General features: G+C 36.4%; 2 protein-coding genes across 5 annotated transcripts; one reads left to right on the forward strand and one right to left on the reverse strand.

Moving 5' to 3' along the window:
• Positions 1-529: 529 nt before the first annotated feature.
• LOC137240455 (nonsense-mediated mRNA decay factor SMG8) lies at positions 530-7,711 on the forward strand. 3 transcript variants are annotated; one of them, XR_010949739.1, is made up of 14 exons: positions 530-711; positions 769-907; positions 1,207-1,481; positions 1,541-1,671; positions 1,731-1,824; positions 1,879-2,050; positions 2,097-2,270; positions 2,330-2,431; positions 2,487-2,533; positions 5,737-5,836; positions 5,923-6,293; positions 6,362-7,094; positions 7,172-7,249; positions 7,305-7,360. XR_010949739.1 is itself a non-coding variant. In XM_067766741.1 (14 exons), exons 1-14 carry the CDS (start codon positions 662-664, stop codon positions 7,521-7,523), a joined length of 2,661 nt encoding a protein of 886 aa, XP_067622842.1. In that variant the 5' UTR covers positions 532-661; the 3' UTR covers positions 7,524-7,711. The 3 variants fall into 3 exon arrangements, 2 of the variants coding, with proteins under 2 accessions (XP_067622842.1, XP_067622841.1); XM_067766741.1 differs by having other exon boundaries at positions 532-711; positions 1,906-2,050; positions 6,362-7,020; positions 7,095-7,249; positions 7,305-7,711; XM_067766740.1 differs by having other exon boundaries at positions 533-711; positions 6,362-7,020; positions 7,095-7,249; positions 7,305-7,708.
• Dpy-30L1 (Dpy-30-like 1) lies at positions 2,138-8,256 on the reverse strand. 2 transcript variants are annotated; one of them, XM_067766742.1, is made up of 3 exons: positions 8,108-8,256; positions 7,088-8,047; positions 2,138-7,025 (listed from the first exon to the last, which is right to left on the reverse strand). In XM_067766742.1, exon 2 carries the CDS (start codon positions 8,037-8,039, stop codon positions 7,734-7,736), a length of 306 nt encoding a protein of 101 aa, XP_067622843.1. In that variant the 5' UTR covers positions 8,040-8,047; positions 8,108-8,256; the 3' UTR covers positions 2,138-7,025; positions 7,088-7,733. The 2 variants fall into 2 exon arrangements, with proteins under 2 accessions (XP_067622843.1, XP_067622844.1); XM_067766743.1 differs by lacking the exon at positions 8,108-8,256 and having other exon boundaries at positions 7,088-8,101.
• Between the last annotated feature and the right edge of the window lie 989 nt (positions 8,257-9,245).

The raw sequence follows: 9,245 nt of genomic DNA on the forward strand, positions 1-9,245 counted from the left end.
AATCAAATCTCAAAAAAAAAAAAAAAAAAATATATGTGAAAATAAATAATCATATAAAACTAAAACGGAAACAGTGTAGGTTCAAATATGATATATAATAAATCTTAACATTTAAAGATCTAAGTAGTGATGGTCGGGTTCGTTCCCGAGATAGTCGGGCTAGTATCTTAATGGTGCTTTGATACCGGAACGTACTGGATCTACATCCGGCCACAAATCACACATAAAGATTGCGCATTGCGCATGTAAACATTAGATCAGCTGTTTTTTATGACGTATGAGTAGACTATTTTCCTTTAGCTCTTTTTTTCTCGCTCTTTTTTTATTCGCTCTAGAGTCAACTATGACGTAGATGCGCAGAACGAAGCAGTTGTTAACTCGTGAATGCGCAATCTAGGTTAGTAAATTGTGATATGCGGCAAAGGACCATCAACATCGATAACACTCACCAAAGCCTTTGGGGTGTGTCTTAATCGATTATACCACAACACAACATCTAACTGGAGACGTGGTATAAGAATTCACAATGGACAGGTTTCTTGAGCAGCTGTTTTTGTCCGAAACTATAGAAAGTCATACCGGATACATGTAAACAAGAATTGAAATTTTTATTCAGATTGTACAAATTAATGTATAAATAAAAAGGTTGGTTAAGGTGATAATGCCTGAATATCAAAGTTGGACATTCCCGGATATGCCGGCAGAGGCGGCGTAAGTAAATTGGAATACCATTATTAAGTTCATCCACGAATATGGAGTGTTTTTCAGAGAGCTTCTATTCCGAAGCGAAGAAAAACTTGTCGTGGTGGGTGTTATAGGGAAATCTGCTTTTTCAGACAGCAATAAAATGGCCGCAATTGGTGTGCTAGACAGTCATCCCAGCCTGTTAGAGCATGAAGCCCGAGAGGTACATACTGTGGTAAAAGCCTAGAACAGGGGTCGACTAATAAGCGTCCGAAAATATCGAAAGAGATCAAAAGACGCGTATTGACTTCGACAATCCGAATATCTCCAGACAGAGATAAAACTTTTCTTTTCCGCCTTCGGATTATTAATACTGATGTCAAGACGCGTTATTTGACACCTATCTCGACATTTTTGGACGCGTAGTAGCAGTCGACCCCTCTCCTAGACCAATTATTCCCAATATTTTACCACTGTCTTCAGAGACTTTCGAACTCACTAAGTTATATTACAACTTCACAGGGCACAATCCAATTCTATTACAATCATAAAGAATCGGTGTTGTTATTGCACTTCGAGACTACATTTGATGCTGCTTGCATGCAGAAAATGCTTGAAGAGGAACTAGCTGACGGTAGATATGAACATTTTCTGTTATTCAATCAACGTATACGCAATCGTTTTGCACGTATGCTCCTCTTTGCTACCCAAGTTTGTCATATAATTGTCTTCGTGGAGCTTAGTGTCACTTTTGATGCGTCGCTACTTATGATTTTTAGAGCTTTAAAGATAATAAGGTTTGTGCTATGATTTACTCAGTCAAAACTTTTGAATATACTTTTATATACATGCACAGGGATAAGTATATATTAAAGTTTCTTCCGAAACTGGTCAAAAATTCCAGCACAGGCAATTTTTTGGGCAAATCTGCGCGCTTGTGTTCACCGCGTGTACTATTTCTTTTCGAGAATTATCCAGACGGTTATGGTAAGTTCGTTAAACTAAATCAAAGTAATTGATGTGAACATTTGATGCATTCCTTTTAGAGAAAACAAATGAATGCATTTCCAAATTGGAGTTCGAAGTTGAGGATAGCATTTATAAAATGCTACGCAATGAGTTTATTATTACGAACAACAGGTGAGCTCCGTTATTATTCAAATGTCTTCAAAGATTATTAATTTTTATTAACAGCGCCATGTCACTTTTCTCTATACCAAGTAATAAACGTTTTGTATATTACAACACCAATCCGCGCTTACGTGAAGATCCATTACTTAAGTCAATATCGTTACTGCAAAGTTTTTTGCAAAAGACTAGTTTTAAAGACGAAGATGATGACCTTGAAGAGTTGGCTCCTTTTAAGGTAACGGAAATGGACATTGACCTTGTATTTATATTTTAATTTTTAGGGCTTTGGTAAACCATTGATACAATGTAAACCCGAACACACACAACTCTCTGCTGAAGAAATTGCATTAAAAAAACGTGAATTTATGGATTTGTTAATGGATCATGCCAATGAGGCATTGCAAACGGGTTTTGATGATAGTTCAACTAAATTCAAGGGCAAAAATCATTTTGTGGTATTTAAGAAATAATGATGCATTACTTTTCCATTTTATATTTATTTTATTTTTTATAGATATTGCCCCCAAAAGCTTGGTATGACACATTTAAAATGCTACATAGAATATTCATTGAAAATCCAGATAATCCCAGGTTTGAAGCGAGCGATATAGATTATGTAAGGATGCGAAGTCTACTTATAAAAGTTTCAAGTTTCACTGATTTTGTTTTAGAAAGCATACTTGGATAATTTTAACAAAATTATGGATATCGATGATGAGTAAGTAAAATTATAACTAAGCCACTGGCAGCATGCTTGTTAAAGATTCACTTGTAGGGTCCCAATAAACAAATATATTACCATGAGTTGTTGAACCCATACAATATCGAAAAAATTTTAAATTAACTCTGAGCTTATATGTTCTGCAAGTGGGTCTCAGGCGACAATTTATGAATTATATCGCATGTTTTATTGTTAACAGATGTAAAGCAAAATTTATTGTTAAAAACACAATTAAAATGTTGTCATTGTAGATAGGTCAATTTTCAAGCATACATATTTCAAGGACATTGAGAAAATTACTCCAATTTGAAGGCAAACTTCAAATATAAGGTTATCATATTGCTAAAAAATACATTAGGGTAATTCTCTCACTTTAGTATCCGTAGAAAGTGTAGATTATTTTCCACGTTTTCAAAACTAAATTTAACGCACAGACAACGCACCATTTACACAAGCACCTTCCTTTCGATTTAAAAATGTAATTAGCGGGGAAGATGAAATATTAAACGCAAATTTTCTGCAATGAAACATTTTTAGAAGCTGTCCTGCCCAAATTTTTTTTTTTTAACTCAGTTTTCAACTTATTTGTCAAAATTATAAATTTACTATTAAAAAACATGGAATTGTTGCTTGAAATGTAGAAACCATGAAAACTTTCCACAAATGTATTTTGTTGTTGCGTGTAGAAAACTTTTGGCAGTAAAATGGAAAACTTTCTATGCTTTCAATGGATCCCAGATAGACAGAATATCCCTATTGATATTGTTTGGACAAATTTGCCTTATTTTTGATTCATAGTTAATTTATTTTAATATAAAAAGTATTCAGCAACTTGAAACATTCATAGGAAATTCATACGGGGTATATCAATTACAAAAATTTATAAAGGCATATATTTCCTTTAACTTTATATCTTTGAGTATTACAAAAGATTCGACGAAATAACATCAACATGTTATTACACTAAATCCTATAGGCAATTCCAAAGTCTTTTATTCGCCGTATGTGCTATGCTTGAATCAAATTTGATATTGTAGACCATGAAAACAACTCAAATCTTAAATTCAGAAATTAGCATTTCAAAAATTTAAATTTCTCGTTACATCGGTTTACAATAAAACGTGCGATATATCATCATATTCATGTCGACGTGTCCTACGAAAAGTAGCACTTTCAAAATGTTTTACACAAATCCTATGAAAAAAATTTTGAACATACCCCTGCCAGCAATTTTCTGATAGATTTAACGTGTATAGCCAATAAGTAACTAACTCGAAACGTTTTGTAGTTGCTTACTTAATTGGCGCTTAACCGTCTAAACGGTTATGGCCGGAAAATAAATGTAAGGCGCGATAACGTCCGAAGAGATCTAAGGCCGAGCTTCTCTTCCAATTTGCGTCGTGCTCCTCTTGATTTTCCTTACAAATCGGCCGGACGGGACCTACTTGTTTTATGCCTACTCCGAACGGCATCTGCAAGGCAGATGAATTTTCGCTGAGAGCTTTTCATGGCAGAAATTTGCCAAACACTGCCGAGGGGCGACCCTGCTTAGAAAACTTTCTTCTAATTTAAAAACCTTATTTCTAAAGTTTTGATGTTGCTTTGCCCGGGGTGTGAACCCAGGGCATAAGGTGTGGTAGGCGGAGCACGCTACCATCACACCACGGTGGCCGCCAAGTTGTAGTTGCTAAGGCGATATAAATTCATTTCACAAACAAAAAATACCTTAATGGAATTTTATCCTCCAAGCTGGAGGTTGATTCAGTAAGTGTGAATTTTAAAATGTACATTATTCTTTCATACAATTCATAAGAAAGTGTACATTTTAAAACTCACACTGAACTCAGCCCCAGATATTATAAACTTGAATAAAAAATTTCATTGTGGTGAATGGTATATCCAAACAGAGATTTTTTGCGAATATTAAAAAGTAGAGCAAAACCCAAAGTTGTTGCTGTTGTTGTAGCGATAAAGACACCCAAAGTCTCTCTAATCTATTTACTCGCAAAAATATGCTTTCGCACTTTTATTTATGGGGCAGGAATTCATTCGCATTTTTGGATTACTTGATTTTCAGAGGTGCTTCCTGCTAACCCAGCTTTGTGAAGACATTGGCGAAGGTATATCTTTTTGCGTCAGAAATGGCTTCCTACGGTTCTATCCACTTCTGCCGAAAGATTTGCTCAAATCAGTATGAATCTTCTTCGCCAATTTGAATTTCCAAAATTATTATATTAGGGAGTTACTTTTCATATGGCACGTCGTTGTAATTGTATGTCCTGAAATATGTTACGACCGAATGGGAGGCGTCGGACCTCTATGTCAGGAATTGCCCGGTGAATCCAGTACTCAAAGAGCAATACCCTAAACTTGCGGAAGAGGAACGCACACTCCCTAGGGAAACGCGAGTCACTCTAGCCCAACTTCGATCTGGATACTGTAAAAGGTTAAACTCTTACCTATCCAGAATCAACCCCGACATACAAAATGTATGCCATGCTTGCAATGTGTCCCCACATGACACCAACCATCTCTTTAATTGTAATGTGGAACCAACGCCTCTAACACCTCTCTCATTATGGACCACCCCTGTTGAAACAGCAAGTTTCCTCGGACTCCCGTTAGAGGCCATTGATGATAATTTGTGATTGGTCAGACCTAATGGATGGGGCGAAGCACTGCTACAACAACAAGAACAACAACCGAATAGGAACAGAGGTAAGGTGGCATTAGATAAGCTAGTAGTGTAATGTAAATAAGGGGTGTAGCTTCGTGATCAACAAAAGGACAAAGGAACATCAAGATTTTAGAAACAAATTTTTTCAATTAGAAGAAAGTTTTTCGAGGCGGGGTCGCCCCTCGGCTGTGTTTGGCAAGCACTTGCAAGTGTATTTCTGCTATGAAAAGCTCGCAGCGAAAACTCAGCTTGCCTTGCTGTTCGGAGTTGGCATAAAACAAGTAGGTCCAGTCCCGCCAGTTCGTAAGAAAAATCATAAAAGATCACGGCGCAAATCGGAAGAGAACCTCGGCCTAAAATCTCTTCGGAGCTTATCGCGGCGTATATTTTGTTTTTTTTTTTTAAGTTTAAGTTGGGCATTCTCTCAACTTTTAAGGGGTTTGAGATGGTTTAGATGAAGTAGCCTCGGCCAAGGGTTTTTTGCGCATCGAGCTCTGCAAAAAAGATATTTCTTCTCTTTCAGATTCTTCAATGCTTGCTGTGATATTGGCTTACAAAAAGCCTTTGCTATGTATAACAACCCAACGCTGACGCATTACAGCAGTACTGTACATAAGAAGTTGGTAAGCCAAATTAGAAAATGTGATAAAATCCCATTCACGTTCTATTAATGTTTGTTTGTTTGTTTGTTGTAATTGTTGCCTGTTAGGTCGAAGAAGCTGTTACTTTGTATATGAAATATGCACGTGGCACACAAAAAATTATAAACGAAACAAAGCTGCGTGAAATGTGTGAACGTTGCTGGAGCAATGGAAAACAACAGTGTGAGGTGCCAAGTCTCCGCGGAAATCCTTGTATATTGCCTAAACACATTGTTAAGGACCCGTCAGAACATAGCAGCGCACATATATTTATATCCACATGTAATTGCGGGCGTACACAGGGACGGCGTGAGGATCCCTACACAATGAGACATGCCAATTATGAATTTTACGAATATATGGCTAACAATTGTAATTTATGTGCAAAAGTAAAGAAAGTACATTTTCCTATTTTTGAACCTTCCATCAATGATTATAGGTTAGAATAATTGTGCATTATGATTACTATAATTGATCTAAACAATTAATTTTTTATACATAACACAGAGCTGCAGAGTTTGAAATCGCATTCCCCAAATTATCCTTACAAGATGACTCTATTGAGCTTGTCGAACGACATGATTTACACTCGCCAAATTCTATAGTTTCTGATGAATGTTCTCATCCCCTTACCGCATCGCAAGGCACACATACAAATCTCAGTTTAGTCTCATCTGATGATCTGGGAAAAATCGCTGTTGATGACGGTGATATGCAAAGCTCCGACGAATCGTTGAACGAATTAGTTATACGGGTCAAAGATAAGGATGCACAAATAGCAGAGGAAAGGGAACGTAGTATTTATAGGCAACCTTCCACTACCGAATATTTACCAGGTATGGTTCATACCGAATCACCATTGGGTTTGCTGCCACGTTTCCCTAGTTGGTCGCTCGTTTGTGTTGGCCCTAGTTCGGTTTATAGCCATAACACTGGGCTATTGGAGCACTTTCAAAGTGGCTTTCTTTCGGGGGCAAACTTTTTACTACCATGGGATGTTCATGTGCGCTTAGAACATTCTGCATCGTGGGCTTATGAGAAAACACGGCTGAGAAAAATGGGCGAAGTATTTATATTAAAGATTTTTATTGGCTGCGAGTATGAGTGCCCGCGTGGTCATAGATTTATGATGAGCTCAGCAGATAAAGTTTTACGGGGCGGTTCGGGTAAGCTGAAAGGAGTAGCATACTTATATTAAATGAGTTATTATGAAATAATATTATGATACACTACATTTAAGGTATAATGCGAGACAGCGGCAGTAAAGTGGTATATAATAATATGCCTCTTTATTTTCCATGTCCTTGCCGTTCGCAGAAAGCAGATGTAGCACAGTTAATGCGTGTGCACGTAGTAACGCCAAAGGCACCCGTAAATGTAATACTCGATCCTAAGGTAAATATGCGGATTTTGATTAATATGCATGCTATGACATTTTCTTTAATTTCAGGTGCGTACAGGAGAACGGGAATATATTTTTACCATGGGTTTGTCTAATCCACCGAAATTAACACAAAGTGCTTATTGGATTTTGCGTTTACCCTACATTTATCAAGGTGACGAAGGTCCAATAGCACCACCAAGTGAAATTACTTCGTCAAACGCTATTAATTATGGCTGCCTTTTGGCCGGAATGTTTGGTGTGAGCGAAACAGAAGTAGACGACTAATGTATTACCCTTTAGCGAAGGTCATATATGTATATATATTGCTAAGACTGTTGTAAGCTTTCTCAAAATAAATATAATATTTAAGATCATCAATTTTTTCTGTTATAATAGTAGAGTTCAATTGTGAGACGTAATTAGGAGAAATTGTTTAGATACACAAATTTCGGTATTTGTATTAGCGTCTCTACAAGTATGTGCATAAAATATATTTTAAATACTTTCTGGAATTGATTCCTCACATCGATTTTTGTTTTTAAGCAAATACGCCGCTAAAAAACTTATAGGATCTGGTGGTCTTTCGCGTGCTAATGTTTGTAATCCATGTAACAATATTGGTGCCACTGTTTGATCCAAATATTGGCGAGTAGGTAGTGAACTTAAATCTGGACGGGGCTTCTTACATTGAAGTTGCACATTTGTTTGTTGATTATGGTTTGTTGTACTAGTGGCTGAATCTGATGCGGACACTTGATCTTGCGCTGGTTGCGGCGTTGTCGATACTTCGTTTTTGTCCATTGCCTTAACTGAACAAAATTGTAATTGTAGCAAAAAATGGACCAATGTTAACTTAAATTTCAATTAACCTTGTAAGTGGCGAAATATTAAATTACTATATTCCTTTAAAATCGCCTCAAATTTTCTGCTTTAAATTGCTAGTTTTGATTTTAAAAGCAATGGGAAATCAGTGCATAGTGAAGGAAACTAAGTGTGATACATTGTTTACTATATAGTTTGGCAGCTTAAGTAAAGGTTATGTTGCGAATAGAGTGGAAGGCAGTGGACTAGGCAGTCGAATGTCATATAATGAAGGAATGGTGTTCGGAGTTTTTTCAAAGTTAAAAAAAAAATGATAAAAGCTTTAATATAAATAAAACTATTGTTTTAATAACAACAAAAGCGCCATATATATTCTGGATACATAAATTTATATGGATTATCTCACTTTAAAATTTGAATTAAATAATCTAAAGTTTTTTTTTGAAAGTGAGTCGATAACTGTGCGTATGAATGTGCGAATTTTCACCTATCAGCTGTTAGTTGCGCTACCTGATAAAATTTACAATGGTGTGATATCCATAGTGTACAAGTACAAGTGTGCATTGTGAATGATGACAAAGTGTGATCTCTTCTGCATAAACGTCAAAATTCCAAAGTGATTGGATCACCTGATTCGTATTTGACTATCGCTGTCTCATTCTGTATCTCTTTCTATCACCCGCTGAAGATAGGCGCCGCTATATTGAACAGCCTGTCAAAACGCTGAAGAGTAGCCATATTGAACAGCCTGTCAGGCAGTTGACAGATAACAGATCACACTTTGTCATCATTCACAATGCAAGTGTGTTGACTTCTTTCTGACAGGCACTCGCTTAAGTAAGAATAACGGGAAAATCTGGGTTCCCATTGTTGTTTCGGTTGAAAACGGTCAATTAGGGTTCTGTGCACAGACGTAAAAGATTGAAACAGGGTTTATGTAGTCACAAAAGTGTTGCTCCTTTCCATAGCATTTTAATTTTATATCATGGCGAAAAGTGTTCAGTTCAGAGTTATTGATTTTCATTAAAATTTTAGTTTATTACGGAGGGTTACTCCTTTAAGTGTAAAAAGCAGAGAAAACGTAGAGTTTTTCAAATTATTGTGAAAAACTTTTTAAATTGAATTTCTGTACCCTAAGTTCACTATATTTGTGTAACAAAAGAATCTGGAGGTCAATTCCTTAAC

This window comes from Eurosta solidaginis, chromosome 2 (genome assembly GCF_040869045.1).
Source record: "Eurosta solidaginis isolate ZX-2024a chromosome 2, ASM4086904v1, whole genome shotgun sequence".
NCBI classification, from domain to species: domain Eukaryota; kingdom Metazoa; phylum Arthropoda; class Insecta; order Diptera; family Tephritidae; genus Eurosta; species Eurosta solidaginis.

Excerpts from the sequence above, each read along its gene's own strand:
- LOC137240455 (XM_067766740.1), top strand. The coding sequence starts at position 662 with ATGCCTGAATATCAAAGTTGGACATTCCCGGATATGCCGGCAGAGGCG. Across the intron at positions 2,432-2,486 it reads AAGCGAGCGATATAGATTAT|AAAGCATACTTGGATAATTT; the intron begins GTAAGGATGCGA and ends ATTTTGTTTTAG. Across the intron at positions 2,534-5,736 it reads ATTATGGATATCGATGATGA|ATTCTTCAATGCTTGCTGTG; the intron begins GTAAGTAAAATT and ends CTTCTCTTTCAG.
- Dpy-30L1 (XM_067766742.1), bottom strand. The coding sequence starts at position 8,039 with ATGGACAAAAACGAAGTATCGACAACGCCGCAACCAGCGCAAGATCAA.